Source organism: Lingula anatina, chromosome 2, assembly GCF_051362555.1.
Source record: "Lingula anatina isolate TDL-2025a chromosome 2, LinAna3.0, whole genome shotgun sequence".
NCBI lineage: Eukaryota > Metazoa > Brachiopoda > Lingulata > Lingulida > Lingulidae > Lingula > Lingula anatina.
The window spans coordinates 21,644,646-21,669,497 of NC_141768.1; the positions used below are offsets into that span (position 1 = coordinate 21,644,646).

The 24,852-nt window shown below is 35.2% G+C and overlaps 1 protein-coding gene across 1 annotated transcript; it reads left to right on the top strand.

Annotated features, from left to right (window-relative positions):
• Window positions 1–29: 29 nt before the first annotated feature.
• On the top strand, window positions 30–19,202 carry LOC106154978 (COMM domain-containing protein 4). Its single transcript, XM_013529554.2, has 9 exons — window positions 30–89; window positions 488–559; window positions 1,290–1,355; window positions 2,080–2,119; window positions 4,065–4,184; window positions 11,183–11,263; window positions 12,265–12,326; window positions 17,885–17,999; window positions 18,665–19,202. The coding sequence occupies exons 1-9, from the start codon at window positions 87–89 to the stop codon at window positions 18,703–18,705; spliced, it is 600 nt and encodes a 199-aa protein (XP_013385008.2). The 5' UTR covers window positions 30–86; the 3' UTR covers window positions 18,706–19,202.
• The last annotated feature ends 5,650 nt before the right edge of the window (window positions 19,203–24,852 follow it).

The following is a 24,852-nucleotide window of genomic DNA, read 5'->3' on the forward strand; positions in this document are numbered from 1 at the left end:
CAAATAAATAAATATAAATTCTTCTGGTTAACACTATTTTGTATATTGTGTTACGGAGAAACCGGGGACTCGGAAGTACAGGAAAGATGGTAAGTTGTAGAGGGTCCAGCGATAAGAGTAGAAACCAATCTAGATTCAAGTGTGCATAAACTGTGAAACACAGTGGCTTGAAACGTCTAGTTATATCTAGATAGTTTTAACCATGCACTACCAGTGGGAATGATGTAAACCTATGGGGGTGGGTGGATTTAAAGGCACGATTTAAGCCCCCCCCCCCCCTCAAACACACACACCTCCCGCCGCAATGTCACTTTTATGTGGCCAGTCAAATACAGCAAGGTGATTAAAGATGGATGACTGTGGTATTATGTGTATCGTTTGATAAACAAAGAAAACAATAAGATAAATAAAGAAAAAAGATGCAATGAAGCAGCCTCATTAAGTACTGTAGAATTAGTTATATTTACAAAACATATTCATATTTCAGAGGTTCCATTTCTGTGGTGACTTGGACTGCCCTGACTGGGTGCTGGCAGAGATCAGCATACTAGCAAAATTGGTAGGTCAATTACATGGGAGAGCCAAGTGCAGTGTTTTGTGTCAATATGATGTACCTGTATCTTGATAAAGGAATATAAGACATTACTTTCCATACTACGTAAAGTTAATCAAATTCAAAAGACAGTGATGTTTTTCTTGTTTATGACCATAAAGGGATAATTACTCTTCGTATGAACTCTTCATATGAGACTCAAATCTCCACAATAAAAATATTGTAAAGAACACATGGAAATAAAATAAATGCTATTTTAATTACCAACAAAATGACAGTTATCGTAATTATTCTGAAATCTGTGCTTGTATGGCACCAGACCACATTGACCTTCATAGAACATTACCCTTGTTATCACGTTATCACAAATCCACACTCTTTATTAAAAATCGACTGGGTTTGAATGTCAGAACGGATTTATTAACCATTGGTTACTGTAGGAATATTGTCGTTTTCCCCAGGAAAATCTGTTATTGAAATGTTGTTATCCCTTTAATACTTGATCACAATATGACAGACAATTTGTTTGGAAAGTTTCTGTCTCTAACAACATTTGTTTTTATATTTTGGAGCAGTAGCCAGTCTTGAAATAGTCCACTGAGTGAAGGAAATGTAATGAATATGACAGGTGACATCAGAAGTAGAACACCAACTCATTCTATTTTTTGGTGAAAAAAATATTGTTTGTATTTGTTTGTTTAAAATCACATAATTGTACTTATGCATTTATTTTTAGACATCTATCAAAATGAAACTGCTGTGTGCACAAGTGATGAAAGATATGCTTGGAAGTGGAATTGACGTGAGTGTTAATCTCAAACAGCTTCATTTCTTATTCTGGATTTCTATAAGAGAGCATTTTAACCATGCAGGCCTGTTTTTTTGTCTTGCAATAAATATTGCAGTGCTCAGTTTAAAACAAATGTCCGGAGTGCTGTTTCTTTACTTTTGACATCAAATTGATAATGCCAATGTATATGATTATTGGCAGATGCTGAAAAGAATCATACAAAACTTTTGTGTTAAGTAACAATTCTCATTGATAAGAATCACTTACTTTGGAACAAAGTTTTCTGTAACAGCTATGGTTCACCCTATTCAGCACAGCATGATATGGGTGAATAACAACAGGTCTTTGGGATTTATTTGACCTGTGAACAATTTCACTAGGGGTTGCAATCAGTGAAATGGCTGCAAATTTATGTAAGCAAAATTCTGTAACCATATAGATCTATTCTGTATTTGAGTGGTAATTTGCTTAGTTTGATGGTTGCTAACTTCTATACGTTAATGCCAGGAGAATTAGTTTGCCTTTTTTTATTACAAAAATATTTCAAGTAGTCCAAATTTCTACATATGAGATAGGAAGTTTTTAATTATACTTTTGGCCTATTTGTTTTGGTGAAAATTTGATCAATCTGCTTAAAATTACATTGTTACATTAGTCTTATTTGAAAGATGATAAAGCAGCTTTTTATTTTTTATTATATTTAATGTTTTATTTAGAAGATCACTTTGCATTTCAGTATGAAAAAGTCTATAAGCTCACTACAGATGCAAAATTTGGTAGGTATAGTTTTGTTATACTTAAAGGCATACAATGTGTGTTATATAAGACCTTTTTGTAGAGAAGAAATGGATTTTTAAAAATATCTAAAATTTTCCCTTGATTGCCAATTTGACATGCCCTTCCAAAAGTTCTGATAATGACAATATATTGGCGCATTTTCAAGTTTTTGATTTATATTTTAACAATTACAAGAGAAATTCACCAGTCTCCATCTCTGTTACAAAATTGAATCAAAGCAACAAAAAAAAAAAAAAAAAAAAAAAAAGATAAAAACTTAGATCTTAAAAATAATTTCATAGAATAGAATTTTGTCATTGGGTTTGGGTATTGTCTACCTTGCAATTAAGGGGGAAATGTTAAATTTCCAGGATTTTTTTTTTTTTTCATTTTTTATATCATAAACTTGGGTGGGAGTCAAATTTTCTAATGTGCCCTGTTTGCCTTTAACACAATGTCTATATTTCTCTATACAAGCAACAGGAGCATTAAAAATTTTGTCTTGTCTCACCTACCACAATCCTCCAGATTTTATTATGTCCAAAGTTCCACCTGGCAATGTTGACCTTGATTTTTTGTCTCATGAAATAAAAATGTTTAAAAAACGTTTGATCAATAAACAATGTATTTTTGTTGCAACGTACAAGTTTATTACAGAAAATAGTGAAGATTATATAACATTTATTAAATCACACATATTCACACCAAATGGGAAATACTTGTTTAAGTTAGGTTTGAAATTGAAATTGGTATATTTGCTAACATTGATATCTGTAATTATCAGCAAGTTATTGGACTAGAACCATTAAGGGAAAAAGCGGCCTTAATGGTGACTTTTATGTACATTTAATATTTCTACTATTTGTTATGTAAAATATGTCAAAATCTCTTTGACAGTCTAAGGACAGCACCCTGAGCTTCAGAGCTAACTTGACACTAACCTTTTCACTGTAGCCTATCTCCATCGTGTCAAGTTACCTCTGACCAGATTCGATTGCCTCCGCCGCCCGCCAATCAAATTTAAAAGCCCGCACTCAATGACTCATTAAACGATCTAGCCAATGAACGCGAACGAGTCAAAGCGCGCTTTGTTCAAATCCGGACCAATCAAAGATAAGGCTGAATATCAGGGTCTTGCCGTAACCTGTGGGCAGCACGCAAATAACATCGTCTCTCAGTAGATAATGATGCAGGGCATCATACTGCTCTGGTTTCAATTCCGATATACTCCATGCTTTCTTTGTGTACGGTTATGCACTCGGAACCACTCGGAACTACTCGGATGTCTCCGCACTCGACAATAACTATGTTGTTAGTATGGAGCTTGCGGAATCAGCCGAGGATTGCCGATTGACGATCAACCAATCAGCGTTTTCACCAAACTTTGGTGAAAAATTTTGAAACATGGATTCGATTGGCTTATATAAAATAGGTCAAACTATTTTCGTCAGAGGTAACTTGACACGATGGAGATAGGCTACAGTGAAAAGGTTAGTGTCAAGTTAGCTCTGAAGCTCAGGGTGAAGGACAGTGACCAGGGGCTGGTTTTACAAAAAAATTTCCTCAAAAATTTATTACAACTTTCGGACCATAATTGTGGTCTATTTGAGTTCAAGAAAAAACTAATAGTAGTCCGAGGAAATATTGGACTGGGGCCATATTCTCGAAAGGTTTAACTTTCAAATTCTTGTAATTTTTCATGAAGTCCGATCATTTGTAAGTTACAAAGTTTCCAGAATACTGCCCCAGAGGTATTGGACTTTACTTTGTTGTTTAATATTTACAACAGGTGCAATTTTTCACTTATTTTGACTACTACTGATTTATCTTTGGTCTAAAAGTGCAATTTTCAGGATAAATGAATTTTGGGAAACAAGCCCTAGGTCATATTTTTAATTAAAAGTCGAAGGGACTTGACTGACTTTCTCCTTGTTGATATTCCAGAGCTTGGTGACGTGAAAGCAAGTATTGCTGCCCTGACCTTTATCTTCTCTAGTGCAGCCAAGTATAGTGTTGAGGGGGAGGCTTTGTCCAATGAATTGCAGCAACTTGGCTTACCAAAAGGTGATAGATATTTATTGCAGTGCTTGTGATATTGACATAACCATTTGTTGAGAAGAATTGGTAATTGCACACTAAATTTGAAGAAAAAAGGTTTATTGCATTTGCTAAATTATTGATTTGTGACTAGCACCTGAAAAATATTTTATGTTTATGTCTTCCTTTTCTGTATAATGATTTTATGATCTTGTTTTATTTTAATTATTTTTCAAAAATCAGAAATTCAGAGCAAAAACTAAGCAAGATGTTTGCTTTGCAGTAAAGCAATGATTATTAAGAAAGGAAAGGGGAAAAATAAGTTAAGATTTCTACATTTGAGTAACCCACACCACAGGCTTATCACTTATCACATGTTTCATTCTAATTAGCAGCTGAAGGCTTTCATTCCCCATGGGTTTTTATCTGTGTAGGATGCTAGTCTATAGTGAGCTTTTTTTCCAATAGTTTTTCACCGGATCCGTACTCTTATAAGATGAAACCATTTTCTGTGGCAGCATATTACTACAGTTGTCCTGGGATCTAACACAGAACTAATGCCTTTGGTTATTTATGTAAGATGGTGTTTTTGTGTTAAGTGTACTGTGTTGCGTAACTCGACTCTCTCTTTTATTTTGCACACAATAGTTTTTCTTTGCAATGATTATTATAATAAAAGTAAAAAAAAAGATGCATTCTAGGGCACATTCCCAATGAAACTATTGTTTAAAGTAGATTGATCCAACTCTACAGGGGCTCTCGCTGAATGCAATCAGATTAACTGATTGCACGCCTTCTCAAGCAGCTAAGAAGTGATTATATATATATTCTTTATGGTCATGTGATCTAACACAAAACTTATATCTTGGATTATTTATGTCAAATGGCATTTTTGTGTTTTTTGTAGTCTGTCGCCCTCGCAACTTTTAAAAACACTTTTATTTTGTGCACGATAGATGCATTTAAAAGTTGCCTAAATAAAGGATTCCTACATATGAGTAATCAACAAGATATTATACAGGCTAGTACTTATCTCTTGTTTCTATTCTATTTAGCAGCTCAGGGCTTTTATTCCCCCATGGATTACTTGTACAAGTAGGATACTGGTCTACAGCGTGTTTCTTCTCAATTGCTCTTCACCGGATACTCTTATAAGATTAAACTCTTTTCTGTGGCAGCATATCATCAAGAGTTAGTTAATTGTCTTGGGACCTAACACGGAACTAATGCCTTGGGTTATTTATGTCAAAGGGTTTTTTGTGTTAAGTGTAGTCTGTTGCCCTCATAACTTGCACTCTCTTTTATTTTTGCACAATGATTTATTGTCTGTGTCATTTAATGTTTAAAATGTGCTGGGTATAGATTATTGCAGAAAGGTAGTGCAACAGTAAAAGCTTCTTTATAATTTTATGATCAGCACATCAGATAAAAACTGTTGTTAATAACTGGTCTACTAGATTCATGTATCATGATTTTTTTTCTTTTTTTCTGATTAAAAGAAACATCTTTGTTGTGGTATATGGTGTTGTGCAACTGACAGTTCTTGTTTACAGGGGTTGAAAACTGGTATTACTAAGATGCCAGAAAATGTTGCATTTTTCCCATTCTTCATGACTGGATTGTCTGGACAGCAATTGCAGATATGATTTTTTGTGTGTAGAAAGTAATAGTGGCACTAATCTGTATTGTGTTTTCTTGGCAACTTCCAGAAATGGGAAAGGTTCATGATAAAAAGGGATCCCAGATGATTACTCTGAAGATTTTGCAACTAACCATTTAGATACTACAGATTAGCATGGAACCCATAGAATAATCCAAACACAATCCTGTTATGAATCTCACACATATTTGTCAGAGTGATTTTCACAGTTGACTGTTGGACTGTGAACTGTATGCCTAATTCCACAAAAAAAGATTTAGCAGTTATTCTGCAACATGGTTCCCTGTATAATACAATGTAGTTCTCAACAGGCTCAAAATTTAACTGCATAGACCCAAATTTTCTCAACAGTTTGGAATGACACATATACCTTGTTGATTGAGGGAAATTGTTGAAATCTTTCAGTTTTTTTCCTCCATAAAAACCAGAGACACATTGACCTAAAGGAGCAATTCCTGAATGCAACATAGCAGATTATTTGATAATTAGTTTTGATGCCCTAGCTGCCATCCCATTTGAGTCTCATGCATCTGGGCTTCAGGTTTATATAGCCATTTCCCATTATTTTACCACACACACACAATTTGGATCTAAACAAGGAGACCCTAGCATGAAAACCATCTCTGGGAGCAACCGCCTTGTGTATTGATACATAGAATGTCACTTTGTCCTTCTTTTATCGGGAATTTATTTTCACAACTGAATAATTAATTCAAAATCCATTTTGTTCAGGGCACAAAAAACTATGGCTTTATAATGTTAAGTCTTTTTTTTTCTCTTATGGGAAGTACATGGATATTTTTAGAACCCAAATATTGTGTACTGTTTGCCTAAGGACATGCCAGGCTGTTGTCATGTGTTCCACTCTCTGTGATATTTTTAATGATTGAGACAACCCCTCATTGATGTAAATTTTTCTTTTTTTTATCTTTAAGTCCAGATTAAATCACCTACCAGGGCAAGCTTTAGATAAATTGCAATGTTCTTGCTTAGAGATAGGATTAAGACTAATTTTTCCTCCCTATGGAACAATCAAAGGCACTTAGGAATGATTGCACATGTTCATACACAATTTGGTCATGTGTATGTGTTCTGCTGAAAAGTGACAACATTATTCTGTAATTTGAAAGAACATTCTATGTTTGTTAAAAGTCTGTTCTATTTCTCATAATATATCAACTGCCAGTAATCCAGCTGGAATACCACAGTGTTCAAAGATACTTCACAACATCTACAAGATAACCTTTAAGAAGTTTTAAAGTTACCCATTCTAAAACACATCTGAAGTCATAATTTTTGTTGCATAACAGTAGTTTAACATTTTTTTCTGTTGTGTAACAGTGTGATGCTTAGGTGTTGATGTCTAATTAGTTAAGCCATATTTCTTAAAACATAAAAGATCAGGTGTGTTTTTCAGATAGTAAGGTTGGACACAGAAATGTTACAAAAATGCTTAACTATAGTACAAAATATTTAACACCATGCATATATGCAACAAAAAGGAAGATATATTCTTATTTGTACAATTGTGTTTGTTATTTGTTATCATGTATAAATGATAGATGGAGCATAATTATACATTATTCATAGATTTAATTTCCCTAATCAAACCCCTCTTGAAATATGACCTTGTTTTATGTTTAAATTAAACACCTAGTTTGCAGTTAGCCATCTTACACAGTGGTGGGTAATTTAGACAAAGTTAATAACAATCATAAGAGTGAGAGAGGGGCCATTAATATTTACTTGAAAGATGTATTTTATTGTACCAGCTCTGTCACCATCATGTTGCTAAAGACTGAGTTTTCAGATATTCTCGATATGCATTTCACAATAATTTCACATTTTCGTACTTGTGATGTAGAACTCAGAAACAAAGAATTGAATAGATCAAAAGTTATTTGACACATTTTGTATTCATGCAAGAAGTGAAATGTGATTTCAGCTACATTGTATGTTTCTTTTTGAGTTCACAGCAGTGGGTATTTTGTTTTATTTTCTATCTCAAGGCGTGTCCTAGTATTCAGAATCAGACACAAAAAAACACCATGTACAAATGATAGATGGAGCATAAATATACATTATTCATAGATTTAATTTCCCTATATGTTCTGTTTCATAATCAATAGCAGTATTATATATTTCAATTCAAGTTTTTTTTTTTCTGTACCGTTCAGATCAGCTGCTGGTATCAAATTGAGTACAATTTTAACAACATTGAAGTTATGAGAGTGTCAAAAAAAAAAAAAAAAAAAAACTTATATTTATGAAATCTCAGTATTATTACAGTAATTAGTCTTTTAAGTAAAACCATGATCACACTTGACAGTACATAGTACTAGAAGTAAATTTTGCAACTCTCTTGCGTTTATTATAAAAAACACCCCAAATTCTCATGACTTAAAATGTAATCAAGTGAGATTTTGTAGGATTTGGAAGAAAGTAGGTTAAGATACAAAGGGAGACTACTTTACAGAGGTGTATGTAGCTAGTGCTGAGAGAATTTATCCACCGCTACAATGTGAGTTGACCTTGTTTTTGTGTACCTTTTGTATCAGTTTCTAAGACAACATTCCTAGCACAGATAGTTTTATCATTATTGTTGAAAACTGAACCTAACCTCACATTTTCTGTCACATCACACTATGTCAAAAACCTTGTTATATGCTATCTTGGATGATTTCCATTCTCAGTAATTATACATTCATTCATTTATGTAGAGGTCTAGCTGCTGTTACAATGCTTTATTACTTTAATATAGTGAAAGTGCCATTTAATGGAAAAGAGCACTATTAACAAATCAGCCGATCCACATAGAGAGCCTGCTAAACATTAACAAACCATTGTATTTTAGAAAATTATCACTTATTGAGTGCATTACCTCATGCTGCCAATTCACATTAGTAAGCAGTGTGCAGAATATTTTTTCATCTGTAAGTTCACGAAGCATTCAAGCTAAAAAATCATAAAGAATTTGAAGTTATTTTTTTAAAGTTAGGGTAATTTAAACTTCTGTTTATGGTTTACAAATATAATACAGTGTTTATTTATTTATTTATTAAATAGATGGGTGATAATTATTTTGTAATTTTGTCCTACACTTTTGATAAAAAGTAACAAAAACTTCTAAATCCTTTGAAATTTTGCTTGATATTGCTGCTTTTGCCAGTTGAATTTGCTCTCTTTTTCAGAATGTAATTCTATAGTAGACTTTTTTTATCAGACAGTATATGTATAATTTGCTGAAAAGAATGACCTGTAGCATCAATGGATTTGGTAGATAATTATACTGGTTCATTACTATAATCCTTGGGGTTCAATTACATGGAGAATGTGCCATTGCATTATCACAACTATACACTAATGTTAAGGAATGATTGAAAAAATTATCTAAAGCACCCAGATGACAAATTTTGATGAATTATACAAGAGAATGTTGATGCATCCTCCATGCTTTTAAGTGTTTGAGCCCATGACTGGGACCATAAAAATGGAGATGATGTACAACTGAAACTTTTAAGCCTGATACTAGTACAGTGCCCTCACCTCTACCAGTGTTGTTGCTTTAAATGAAGAGGGTATTGTCCATTTTCTATTCAGCAGATGAAAGCTTCACCTCTTTTTATTACTGTAAATGATATTATTTGCCATCTTTAACCGGAAATATTCCTCACTTCGTGGCTACAAATTACTAGTAGACTGGCAAAGGCCTCGGAAAAAAATTTGAATACAAAAAATGTGTTGGACACTGGGTTTTGGATGCTTGAGTAAGGTGAAGTTGATAATGGGTAGTTAAGGCATACCGTGCACATTGGACATTCATACACGTGGCATAATATTTTTTTCTGGAAATTTCAGCTTATTCCCCTTTATCACCAAGGTATATATGATATAATATATCCAAAATTTGTCGACACAATTACAATTTGTAAACTTATTTTCTCCTTCTAGATTCCCAATTTTACAGTCATAAATGAAATTGACCAGTCTCCATTACAAGAATTATCTAAAAAAAACCTAGAAATTGAGATAATAAAAAAAAAAACTCATTAATGGATCATAATTCTCTGAACAATTTTGAATAAGGTATACTTTGGTGATTAAGGGAAAGGTGGAGAAATTTCTTAGAAAATTAAATCTTTGACTAATGCCATCACCAGGAGTAATTTTCTGGGACAAGGCCACTTAAAACAGGCCAATATATTGATCAACCGGGGACAGAAATTCATTTCCTAGTATGTAAATTATATATGTTACATGGCCCTCAGCTTCAAATTTGTTCTCCCTGTCCACATTTTAGCACTTTTATCACCATTTTTAGTTCTTGGTCCAGACACAGGTGTCTGTGATTGAGCGTAATTTAAAATCTCAGTCCTGACTTATTCTTAAGTATTGTCACTGATGATTTCCTTGAGACCAATGAAGTCAGTCCAGTAGGCCTTGTTGTTATTCCCAAATACCCAGTGTTACATTAAAATACATTGGTTAGTGCAGTATTCAGTTTTACATGACCCACTTGGGCTTTGTGAATTAAACTTGTCAATGAATGACCTAGCTAAGAGTCATTAGAGCAGACAACAACAGAACATCTCTTGAATAAAATTAATTTCTACAGCAAAGGATTAGAAGTACTAGTATTAGGCCGCATTCTCAACAAATTGAGCCAGGCTTTACAAATCCTGAGAACTAAAAATGGCGGACGTACATGAAAGAAAAACCGCCTAATCTTTTAATAGTCTCTCCGCCTCTCACACGCCTCCCCACACGTCGTCCCTGCGGGGTACAGTAATTACATATCGGCTCCGAACATGAATATCTCCGTGAATATCTCTGGTGATATTATCTCCATAGATAGTCGATTCATTGCTGCTCTACGGGCCAATTCATTCCTTTTTCGTCTCTGTTTTGAAAGATAATAGAACAGAAGAGCTTTTTTCCTTCGATCGCCTTCAGCCGCCATGCTTTCGTCACCACGAGTTTAACTGATGAGCATGCACACTTAATATTTCTCAGGTAGCTTCCGCATGGCGAACGGAGCCGAGATTTAATTACTGTACCCTGCAAGGACGACGTGTTGGGAGGCGTGTGAGAGGCGGAGAGACTATTAAAAGATTAGGCGGTTTTCTTTCATGTACGTCCGCCATTTTTAGTTCTCAGGATTTGTAAAGCCTGGCTCAATTCGTTGAGAATGCGGTCTTAGTGTGTGTGTGTGTGTGTGTGTGTGTGTGTGTGTGTGTGAGAGAGAGAGAGAGAATATGTTAAATCCCTGTATGCCTTCTCTAAATTTGTTCTTTCCCGCAACATCTCTTAAGTCCATGGTCACTATTTTTGTTGTAACTAAATGAAGTAAATTCTTTCTTTTCAGAACACTCAGTTGCTCTTTGTAAAGTGTACGAGGACAGTTTAGGAAAGTTGCAAGAGGAGCTTAAGTTTAAAAGTCTTCGATGTAAGTTAAGGAAACTGCTTTCTCTTAAATAAAACAAAGTAAAGAGGAATGTTAGTTGAAAATGGTCCCTGTTTTGTTACGTTCCAACACAGCAGTGCCATCACCTGTGTCTTTCTATGTCACCAGAGCAAGAGCCAGACTGGGAGCTGGAACTGAAACCGTGCATATTTCTTGGAATAACTGGGAAGCAATTTAGCCATTTTGCTTCATAGTCAGTATCCCAGGTCAGGTTCAAAACTGGGAATGATATGATTATTTGTCATATTTGTGTGTGTGTGTGTGTGTGTGTGTGTGTGTGTGTGTGTGTGTGTGTGTGTGTGTGTGTGTGTATATATATATTTTTTTTTCAATGATAATTTTCAGTAAATTTGACTGTCTGGACACCATCATCTGGTTGATAACTCCATTTTGGCTAAAACTTGTTGGGGTTGCTTGTAGGCCTAAAATGCAGGTTTTATTGTAATACTTTCCCATAATATTAATTGGCTTCATAGAGCCTATATCATCCAGATATTAACTTTAACTGCAAGGCTTTCCTTTTTGGCCAAAATGCATGTAAGGTCCAAAAGTAGGCACGATGTGTTAATTTTTAACCTTTTTCTGATAATTTTGGTCTTGATTTACATTTTTTTGTGTATGTGTGCGTGTGTTTATTAGAATCCCATTTACTAAAGCTTAAATAGAAAGACTCTTATGCAGAGTTTAATTACACATGATGCTATGTATAGTTTTTTACCTTAAGATTCAAACTGAGAAATGTTGTCTGTTCATTTGTCAGCTTTTGTTCAGATTTCTAGGATTAGTTTATACTGTAGTGTCATTCAGACTCACAAACATCATATAGTTACTATTCCAATTAATTCTGTATTGCAGTATGTTTTTGATTTTGTCTCAACTTCTACCCTTCAAAATGTTTTTCATCTATTTAGAATGTGAGTGTATGAATGGTTAGCAAGGATTTATTAAATGCCTAGTTTAGTCACTTTTTCTCATATTTCCAGTGTCCCATTTAGAGTCTGTCCAGTGGAGAGTGGATTACGTGATAGGATCAAGCAAACTCAAGGTAAATAATTGCATCAAGATAATCACCCAAAGACAATTTAATTCAAACGGACTTTTAGGCACTCCCCTTTTTAATACATGATAGTTGTGTTTATGTACTGACACAGCATGTCTGTACAAAAACTGCTTTATTGAATTGGTAATAAATGAATAAATAACCACATTTGCATATGTATCGTTTTCATCATTATCATCGTTGCTGTGCACTTTTCATTGTAAACCTATTGAATGAATAGTATGTTACTTATTATTATTATCCTCAAACCTACTAGAATGATTTTTAGGACTACTATAGCTTTAGTTGGAAAACTAGCTTGATTGGATGCTTTTTATTGGAGTTATGCAATTTGTGTATTTTTCATTTTTCATACATATGTGTTCTCAATGTATGCCATAGAATCCATATGGCTTGAAGCACTTTGCTATTTACATTTCCTGAATGTCCATGTTACCTGTAATTTGTAATTTAATTTGGTGGTGATTATGCTTTTCAGCCTAATGTAATATTGTATCATAATTGACTAAACACCCCTGTTATGTGCATTGTCATCGTAAATTTCTGTGCTTTAAGTCTGCACATTTGACAGCTTTGCTGCCATATTTTCTTTTTTTTTTCACACATAAAAGTTTCTGTTTAATGTACTTTGCAATGGTGATGGGATAATATAACAATTTTCTAGTATCTGTTAACCAACAAATTTGTTTTATTGAGCTGTCAATTTATGCTGTGTAATTGAGATGTCATTACAAAACAATTTTCTAGGTGAAAAGTATGATTCACATTCTAGGTAATAAACCATTGATATAATTTTCTGGTATTGTTTATGAGGTTTTTCTGAAAGGATATATGACTAAATCTTCCTGGGAAGCCCAGTGATAGGATAAATAAAGAAACACTTAATATCAGAGTTAAATTTAATATGCAGCTGATTGTATTGTCTTGTCCATGCACTTTATGATAAGCACTTTCTTTTTCTTTTCTCTCTCTCTCTCTCTCAAGTTCATCCTTGTGAAGTAATGGTGTTCTTGGTTGAATGCTCTTTTAAAAACTCATTTATTTAGTTCATTTACCTTTATAGTATTTTGCTACACTTCACATCCAGCTAAAAAGAGGAAGAAAAAAGTTTTTGCCTCTATCAATATTCTCCCCCAGAGACAATCTGGGTGAAAACATCATTTTTGTGCAAAAATTCTCACAGTTCAACTAGTCAATAGCCAGATAATTGTTTGTGAATATCTAGTGAAAAAAATTCTCTCTGTTATGTGGTGGAAGGTATCCGTTCAGTACTTCTCTTGTGCAAAATCTGGTTGGAAAACAAGTTTTATGAAATGCAAAAAAAAAAAAAAAAAGTCAATGGCAGGTAAGAACTGTGGAATGGCCCTATAATGAAATGTACAGAACAAAAATTTTCACTGATACAAGTGATATTTGATTGTTTGATTGTTTGTTCTTTGCCAAACAAACATAAATGAAAGTTATCAAACACAAGCTGAAAAATCTTCATACCATTAGCTTACGGCCAACCTGGACGTAGGCCTTCATCTAACTGTAAGCAGATGTTGACACTCATTGACCACTAGGTGGAATTGCAGCCAGGACCCTCTAATAAATATCAAGTAGATCTGGTAAGCTAACAGTATGAAAGTTTTCAACTTGTGTTTGATAATTTTCATTTATGATCCAACTACCAAGCTAATGAACATTTAAGCTCATTAAAAAGTGTCTTCAAGTTTCTTTAGTCATGCTTGACACACGAAGTACCTCTGAAATGCTGTGTTTTGCTTCTATTGAAAAGGTTTTAAGCACCAGGGTATCCATTCTTCTTTAAAAACTTGGGCCACAAGGGTAACAGAGAAACTCAGATTAGGGGCTGGTTTTCCATCTTTGGCCCAAAGAATAGTTTAAGCTTGGTACATTATGGGTTGTGTCTGACAGGTCCAGATTCTAAGTTGTTAGACCAAAGAATTATCCTCATTTTGATTAAGATAAAGCCCCAATAGTGCACTGAAGTAAATTACATAAGTATTGGTCTGAAAAATTTTGCCAGGTGTATCTTGATATTAAACAGACTCAAAATTTTGTTTGATTGTACCACTACTTCTGATTTTTTGTGGGTCTCAAGAGACTGAAAATTTCAGACTTATTTTTTTATTTATTTTTTTTTTATGTTAAACAGTCCATTGCTGCATATGGGTCTATACTTTCATGCTCATTATCCAGAGTTTCAGAAGACCAGTGGCAGTTCACATCTGTACCATCAGCATGCCTCTGCCACTTCTAGAATGAGTCCCAATCTCTTCTGAAACTCAGGGTGGTGTTCAAATGTCAAGAATCAATACTTGGGAGATTGAGTCAGAGAAACCAAAGTAGAGTGATTGGTCAATGTGATGTGGGTGGTCAGAGGGAAGTGGGCACTCAGGTGACTGTGGGTGGTCAGATCAATAAGGTTGTTAAGTAAATTGTAGGGGGATGTGTCAGTGGTCAGGGTAATCAGAGTTGGCAGTAGAATGTTAGTGTCTAGTTTATTATGGGCAGGCAGTATAAGGGGTGGTCAATAAATTTTTGTTTGCAATGAAATAGCATGGTCAGAACATAGTGAGTGATCAGTGTCTGAGGGGTGGTCATTACTATGTGGGTGGCCAGTACGATGTGGATGACCATTACAATGTGGGTGGCTGGTACAATGTGGATGACCAGTACAATGTGGGTGCCCAGTGCAATGTGGGTACCCAGTACAGTTTGGGTGGCCAGTACAATGTGGGTGGTTAGTACAGTGTGGATGGCCAATACTAAGTGGATGACCAGTACCATGTATGTGGCCAGTAAAATGTGGGTGGCCAGTATAATGTGGGTGACTAGTACAATGTGGGTGGTCAGTACAATGTGGGTAGCCAGTGCAGTGTGGGTGGTCAGTTCAATGTGGATGGTAAGTACAATGTGGATGGCCAATACTAGGTGGATGACCAGTACCATGTATGTGGCCAGTAAAATGTGGGTGGTCAGCACAATGTGGGTGACTAGTACAATGTGGGTGGTCAGTACAATGTGGGTAGCCAGTGCAGTGTGGGTGGTCAGTTCAATGTGGATGGTTAGTACAATGTGGATGGCCAATACTAGGTGGATGACCAGTACCATGTATGTGGCCAGTAAAATGTGGGTGGTCAGCACAATGTGGGTGGCCAGTACAATGTGGATGGCTAGTACAATGTGGGTGGCTAGTACAATGTAGGTGGTCAGTACTATGTGGGTGACTGGTACAATGTGGGTCACCGTCACTATGTTAGTCAAGAGGGGAGATCCAGAATTTTTTTTGACAGTCATCCAAATTATCTTTGTAGATCCATCCTCCTTTTTTTTTAAGGTCTTCTGAAAAAAAATAGATGCCTGCTAATGTAAACTGAAAAATTCTGACCATTTTCTGTTAGTGGTCAGTACAATGTGGTAACCAATATATGGTGGGTTGCCAGTGCATTATGACTGATGTGTGAATCATACCTGGTATGAATAATTTAAAAGAAGAGAGAAAGATTCATTTGTTTCAGTAGAGAACTATCATGACTCAGATGACTGATGCATGGCCCACCTATAGACAGCTAGGGGTTATTTGACAAGGGATTATTTAAATATATATATATATATATATATATATATATATATATATATATAATCGTTAGAGAACTAACATGACTCAGATGACTGATGCATAGCCCACCTGTACCCTTTAGACAGTTAAGGATATTTGCTTGGATATATATATACACACACACACACACACATGCGCACACACACACCTGTATTTTAGACTACGTAGATTGATCACTTTAAACTCCTTATTTACTGCCTTACATACATTCTTTTGGGAAATAAATCAATCCTCAGTGTTCATTGACTAAATGAATTAACATTTACACCTGTCATCTGACGGGTGAAATCATAATTGCGATTTTGGGGTAAAAATATATAATATTTTATATTTTTGAGGGTTTTTTCATTGTTTTAAAACAGCACAAAGATAGATGCATTATTGAATAAGTAGATGCAGGAAAAAACTCATTTTGGGTATCTGGAAGATAAGAAAGGGTTACAATAATCTTTAGAAGTTCTAAATTCAGGTTCTCCAGCGAGGCATTTGCATGAAGATCATTTTACCTTGCACTTTTCTGTTTGTTAAAGGGTTATAGTGCAATTAACAGTATACATGCACATGAACTTAAAGTTGTGTTCATAAGATATGTTGATAAACCACGTTAAGAGCGTGTTAGATTGGTTGACTGCAAGAGCAAGATAACGCAGTTTGATACCAAAATTATCATCAGAGACAAGAATCTCTGTGGTTACTTTGATGAATTATAGCATTTAGTTGTGATTAAGTTATTCCAAACTTTTCACAGTTAAATAATTTAGATAATAATCTCAATTATGAGTCACCAACAATTATTTGATTTGTGGTACTTAGTATGCAGTGGATTAATTTGCAGCAATCATGGGATTTGTTGTATTTATGAGATGGGCCATGAGCAAGGCCCCTTAAAATCAAATTTTGTGCCTGTTCTGCGGATGCACATATACTGTAGGTTTCACTATAAAAATTAGACCAACTTCTTCAGTAAAAGACACCCCCCTTTAAAATTGCTAGCTTCATACCGTTGAGTAATGTGGTAAAAAATTCTGCAAAATTAATGCAGTTGATCTCAACTTGTTGCGACATTGCCAAATGCATTGACTCATGTGACAACACCTTAATGGTGATCTCATTTGACTTGCGTCTGACTTAAGGCAGCCAAAAAATGTAATTGTGTGGTAGGTTGGAATAGTGTCATGTCCTTTCATCTGTTCAAGTGCCTCTGAACCTTTTAGGAGAAGAATGAATTAAAATGATTGATTTTTGTCCAAACAATGAGCAATTTGCAAGCTCTCAATTCATCAGAGCTACGGATTAAATTGTAGCACTCAATAGCAACAATTTGCCAGTTGGAAAGCATTACTGCATAAAATTTTAATTCCTTCGTGATTGCCACTGGAACATTAACTTTTTATGTGAACTATGATAACAGTACAATTGTAGATATTGTATCTGATTAGGTACCATGGTGGTCTAAAAAAGATGATTAGTTTCTAGGTCACTGAACATTGGAAGCTCAAGTATCATCTACATAAAATACTATCATTTCATTATCCGCTTTGGAAAATGGCACAGTTGCTGACCAAAAATATTGATCTTTCAGTTGTAACTGCCTACAGTTTTCAATTTTTTTGAGTTGAATTCTATTTTAGCCATTCATAATTTTGACTTCAGATCTTTCTTCAAAATGGTACCATGTAGTCCATGTGTATTCTGGTCACTCTTTGTGCTGACTGCTTAACTTTGGGATTGTATGAGAGGGGGTGTATAATCAAGTCTCTGCTCCCAAAATTAGGATTAAATTTTTTCCGTAATAAAATGGATCTAAATGTTTCCCACACACAGCTATACATTTCCCTAAATAATAACCTGTATGATTACCACAAATGTATTAAGTTCATGCCTCTCTTTTATTCTTTTTTTTCCTCTTGAATAGGAGCTGAATGAGCCTGCAGTTCAACTTCGATTGAAGATTAGGAACCCAGACACAGACCAAGTTGAACCAGTTGCATTTAACTTGAGTGCAGACAAATTCAGAGTATTTCTCAGTGGTAAGATACAGAAAGTATGCTTTTAAACACATTCCACTTCCCATTGTTAATATCAAATTATAAATTGCTCAATTGCCACTTTGACCGGTGAATTGATTTGCAGTCCTTTAAGGCTTGTTCATATTGATGATGCCTTTAATTAAGACCAAGGGGAGTTATATATGTCAGAGAACAAGTTTACTCTCTCTCAAAGGTCTTCTATACTAGCTGTTGCAAAATTGTATAAAAGACCTCTGTCGGATTTGAGATGATCAAGCAGAACATGTTCCTCGCAAGACATTCCCTTTGTAAGTTACATAGGCTGAAACGGAATGCCATTGGTCACATGGTACAGGAGGGTTTCAAACCAGCCGTGTAAGTTTGTCTAGAGGTGAGGCAGTTACATAAGAGTAAACAGCTTGATCATCTCAAATCCCACAGAGGTCTTCTCTATGATTTTATGACAGCTCTTGTTAGGAGACCTCTGGTAGAGAGTGGAACAAGTTTTGGTTGAAAAATAATTGAGATAATTTTCTCTTCTATGATTGTAACTGGTCTGTAACTGGTCTTTGCATTGTATCAGAACTGACATAAATGTTATCTGCAGTAGCACTAGATTGTGTCTCAGAGAACATGTAAAATGTGTCCTTCATTTTTTCATGACCCATGTTTTTTGTTACTTTCAGAATTAAAGCAAGCACAAACTGCCATGGAAGGTCTCTCTTGATGCAAGCAATGATGTTACTAAAACCAATGTTTGCCTTGATAGTCATTCAGCACATGGTTTTGGAATGATACTTACATAAAAAAATCTTATCAAAAGAAACATATTAACTGACCAATTGAGGTGTGATCATGTGTGAGGTGATATAAACACATCAAAAATTCTCTTCACGCCTGTGAAAAAACTGTAATTCAGCTGATTGAAGGAGACCTGCATTGCAATAATGAGATCTGAAGCACTTCCTGTGAACTAATGAAAAGGAAAACAGACGTGTGACAGCTTACATGGAGTGGAAACCTTATTCTAGTTCTTGCTTATCATGCAAGGGAAAGGTTATGTCCTCTGTGCCTCATTTGATCTTGAGTGCATCTTGTTAATCTAAGAGAAACACCTATTCAAATCATGCAAATGATTCAAAGAATCATATAATTAATGGTAATGTAAATAAATATCTAAAACATAAAAGAGTATTCATTGTAATGTAAATAAATACCTAAAACAGAAAAGAGTATATGTGTAAGCTGGGCCTCAGTAATTATTAGTACCACCAGCGTGTACGCTGGCGGTACTCATGGTTTTAGTCCCGACCCGTCTCGTACAGCTCCGCCGGCTCCTGCGGCTCCGCCGGCTCCTGCGGCTCCGCCGGCTCCGCAGTCGGGCGCCAGAAACAAGTCACCGTTACCGCTTCTCCTCCTAGACCACAAGGACCTGTGTCCCCATCTCTTGGATTTAGGTCACATATAATCTCAACTTGAACACCCTGGTTTTTTTGTCTCTGTTGGTGCATTGGCCTGGGCGTGACGCTTGTTGAAAGGCACCCTTGTCAAAATTTTTGAAAATTCAATGCTAAATATCTCCCAAACCAAAGGAATTATGGGAAAAATTACTACAGAAGTCTGACCGAAAGTCATACGTGGAGATTCCAAATATGCCCTTGGATTTGACTTTTGACCTTTTTTTCAAGGTCAAACAAGCCAAAATTTTCTAAAAATGGGAATTTTCTGCAAAAAAATATTTGTTTGTGCTAATTTTTGGAAACTACACAGCCCTTAGCTCTCCTGTTATAGTGAGGGGTTACCATTGGGGACTCCTTTCATCTTTGGAAGTTTGGGGTCAATCGGTGCATTTTCACGGGAGAAGCAGCCATTAGATATAAAACTGAAAACTCGCTCTAATTCTAGAACAGTAAATGCCAGAGACCTCTTGTTTATTGCATTTTGTAGACCTTGTCAAGTGCAATACTGGAGGTGTGTCCATTTTTTTGTTTTAGATATGGTTTAGGCGTTTAGGCTATATCAAAAATTACAACATCGCAATATTCAATGGGGAAAATGTGAAATACTCCAAAATTGGCAAAGATACGCTCATAGTTACTATTGAACTTGAATAGGAAGTCATATACTGGTAATCTAACTGTGACCTTGAAATTGACCTTTGACCTACTTTTCATGATGAACTGCACTTTGCAAGTTTTCTGATCTTTATATCTCCAAAACTGGCAAAGATATGCCCATAGTTACTATTGAACTTGAATAGGAAGTCATATACAGGTAATCTTACTGTGACCTTGAAATTGACCTTTGACCTACTTTTCAGTACTGCACTTTGCAAGTTTTCTGATCTTGATATCTCCAAAACTGGCAAAAATACGCTCATAGTTACTATTGAACTTGAATAAGAAGTCACAATCTAAATATGACCCTGAAATTGACCTTTGACCTACTTTTCACCATGAACTGAACTTTGCAAATTTTCCAGCCCTTATATCTCCAAAACTGGCAAAGATACACCCATAGTTACTGTTGAACTGTAATAGGAAGCCATATACTGGCAATCTTATTGTGACCTTGAAATTGACCTTTGACCTACTTTTCACCATGAACTGAACTTTGCAAATTTTCTATTCCTTATATCTCGAAAACTGGCAGAGATACGTCCAAAGTTACTATTGAACTTGAACAGGAAGTCATATACAGGCAATCTTACTGTGACCTTGAAATCGACCTTTGACCTACTATTTATGATGGACTGCACTTTGCATGTTTCTTGGCCTTCATAGCTCCATAATTGGCAAAGAAATGCCCATAGCTACTATTGAACTTATATAGGAAGTCATATACTGTGACCTTGAAATTGACCTTTGACCTACTTTTTCAACACAAACTGAACTCTGCATATTTTCTTGCCCTTCATATCTTCAAAACTAGCAGAGATCTGCTTACTGTTGTCCCCAGGTTTTCTCTTTTGTCGGCATATATGCAATACTGATAACGCATTTCATGGAAAACCAATAGGCCTATTGTCTAGAAAATCACAGGAGTGATCAGTGTTAGGAAAATACAGGTCAATTTGAACATCTGCTTGATTGGACCATTTTAACAGTTATGTTTTTTCGATTTTTTTTATTTTTTTATTTTTAGAACTCTTGTTTATTGCATTTTATAGACTGGTGGTGGTGTCCATTTTTTTTTTTTTTTGGTTGGGGGGGGGGGGTTCCATACGAATGCGCTTACTCCAGCTGGTGGTACAATATCCAGAGGCGGTATCGCCTCTCTGATCCTCTAGTATTTATTTAGAATCTAAAATCCACTTATGTTAACTAGACTCTGCAATATGAATATAGAATATAAAAGGTTAATTAAAGAAAATGGAAAATCCATTAAAAAAATTGATTTAAATAATGTCTAAAACTTGTATGGGTTTCGTACAACACCACACAAAAGTCACAACACTAGGGGAAAGTCCCAACAAAGAAACTCACAACACAAAACGAACTACACAACAACACTAAAACAAACACACAACACCTAACAAACAGCACGTACAGCAACACCAAATAATACTAACAACACCAAATAAACTCACAACACCAAACAAACAACACAACACCACACTCACAACACCAAACAAACAACACAACACCAAACTAACAACAAACAAACTCACAATACCAAACAAACTCACAACACCAAACAAACAACACACAAGATCTTCACAACACCAAACAGACGACACAACAACACACATGAAACTTACAACAAACACACAACACCAAAGGAACTCACAACACCAAATAAATTCACAAAACCAAACAAACAGTACCAAACAAACACACAACACCAAAGGAACTCACAACACCAAATAAACTCACAAAACCAAACAAACAGTACCAAACAAACACACAACACCAAAGGAACTCACAACACCAAATAAACTCACAAAACCAAACAAACAGTACCAAACAAATTCACAACAGCAAACAAACTCACAAGAGCAGGGGGTGCTTTGAATAAGGAGGCTAGCAAGCCTTCAGAGTATCTAGTGTGCACCAGATGACCACTCAAACTTGACCCACTAAAATGGTCAAAGAATTATCGATCAATAATAAAGGATAGAAATTAAAGAGTAGAAGCAGTTCCAACTCTTGTCTTTTTTCTGAGCATGCCACATGATTTGAACTGTGCTTATTTGATATACTATCAGCTAAAATTTTTATATTTATCTTTATAATATATACAGCGCCATACTGTAACAAGTCATAAAATAAAAGAACTGGTTAAATTTAAGTTTTATATCTATGATGTTATTGACTAAACACACACCAAAATATGCACACATGCACTTATGTATTTTACACACACGTGCACACACACACATACACACATGCACACACACACACATGCACACACACACACACACACACACATGCACATGTATTTACAAACCTCCTGTTTTTCCATGAAGATACATTCTGGCCGAATGTCCCAAAGTAAAACTCGCTTCTCAAGAAGAAAATCCATAGTTTCCCCAATGTCACATGTCCATGCAATTATCTGATTAACATCTACTTTGTTATCGCGTATATATTCCAAAATGTCCATCTTTGCTTCTGTAGATATCTCTACCTGTTCATGCATAACAAAAAGAGAACAGAATTTACAAGTATGCTCTCAGTTAGTGTAGAAATTGAAAAGTCTAAATTTTTCTCAATATGAGTAACAATACTACACAGATTAATTTCCATTAGAATATGAGAGAATATATTTTTATGTAAAGTTTCATGACATTTCTTAATCAATTAGGGGTAGGGGAACAAAAAAAATTGTTGTACTTTTTGTTTAAGTCAAATAATATTCTTCAGAAACAAGGCAGCAAAACTGTCAAATATACAGACACAATGCAGAAAATAACATTTAAAGTGTACAGAACAGGGTTTTGGTCAATTTAGATGCCATATCACATAATGTTTAACAGCAAAATCAACACCAAATTTTAATTTGCACATCAGGTAACATGTATGTAAGAAAATGTAATAGCAAAGAGCTTCAGAACCATGGAATTTCAAAGTCACGCCTTGAAAATGCCAATTGTGTGAAAAATGAACATTTTACAAAAAAAAGTCCATAACTTAAAGAGCAGATGAATTAATGTTATGGGTATATGTACAAACACATTGTGTTGGTACATGAAAAATACTTTTCAAATTAATAGATTATTGTACCACCAGCGTTAGCGCTGGCGGTACACATGGTTTTAGTCCCGTCCGGTCTGTTCCGCCGGCTCCGCCAGCTCCGCAGCCATGTTACCGTTACCGCTTCTTCTCCTAGACGGCAAGGGCCCCCATACCCATCTCTTGGATTTAGGTCACCTATAATCTCAACTCATTCCACGTAAAATTTGGGCTTTGTCGGTATTGGGGTCTAGGTGTGGCATTCATTGCAATGCACCCTTGTCCAAAAATGGCAAAATTAAATGCTAATTATCTACCCTACGGAAGGAATTATGGGAAAAATTTCTACAGACGGCTTTCCAAAAGTCATATGTGTAGATTTCAAATATGCCCTTGGATTTGACCTTTGACCTTTATTTCAAGGTCAAACGGGCCAAAATAACTTAAAGAGTCCATACTGGCAATCTTACTAAGACCTTAAAATTGACCTTTGACCTACTTTTCACCATGAACTGAACTTTGCAAATTTTGCTTCCCTTTTATCTCCAAAACTGGCAGAGATAGGTCCATAGTTACTATTGAAGTTGAATAGGAAGTCATATACTGGCAATCTTACTGTGACCTTGAAATTGACCTTTGACCTACTTTTCACCATGAACTGAACTTTGCAAATTTTGCTTCCCTTCTATCTCCAAAACTGGTAGAGATAGGCCCATAGTTACTATTGAACTTGAATAGGAAGTCATATACTGGCAATCTAAATGTGACCTTGAAATTGACCTTTGACCTACTTTACACCATAAACTGAACTTTGCAACTTTTTAATGCTTTGCAACTTTTTAATGCTTTTATTTTCAGAGATACGCCCATAGTTACTATTGAATTTGAATAGGAAGACATATACTGGCAATCTTACTGTGACCTTGAAATTGAACTTTGACCTACCTTTCGATGAACTTTAATTTGATTGTACCATTTTTAGTTATATATATTTTTTTGCATATTTTGAAAATTCTTGTTGATTGCATTTTTACAGCTTGTCAAGCACAAGACTGGTGGCTGTGTCCCTTATTTTGTGTATGTGGGGGTCTGTACGAATGCGCTTGCTCCAGCTGGTGGTACAATATTCGGAGGCGGTATCGCCTCTCTAATCCTCTAGTTATTATTATATTTCAATTACACTATTGAGGACACAAAAGGATGATACAGGAAAAGGAATCAATGAAGATGATGAATATACATTTCTTCCATATTTGAAAATAAAAATAGAATAAAATTTAGGCTTATAAACATTACAAATGTTATACTCCCTTTTAAAAGATGTTTGAAATGTGATAGTGGAACAATTTTGAAAAAATTATAATATACAAACAAGAAGAATTTTGCTTTTTTTTCAATTTCTAACTAAATTCTTTTCTTGGTTACCTGGTTTTATATCTCCATGAAATGAGAAATCACACATTAAGACAGTTTTTTAATAAACCCAAGTGGTACTTCTGATACGCTTGTGTTATCAGGACATAAAAAACCCCAGTTGATGATACTTTTAATACACATGCTTGCAAATTTTATTTATCACATCGTTACCTTTGTTTTATGGGTTCCATTGATATTTCATGAATATTTCAGTGTCTGGAAATGGTTTTTGCTGTGAAGCAGATTTCCGCCACTGGTGGTTAGCCAAGCAACCAAAGGACATG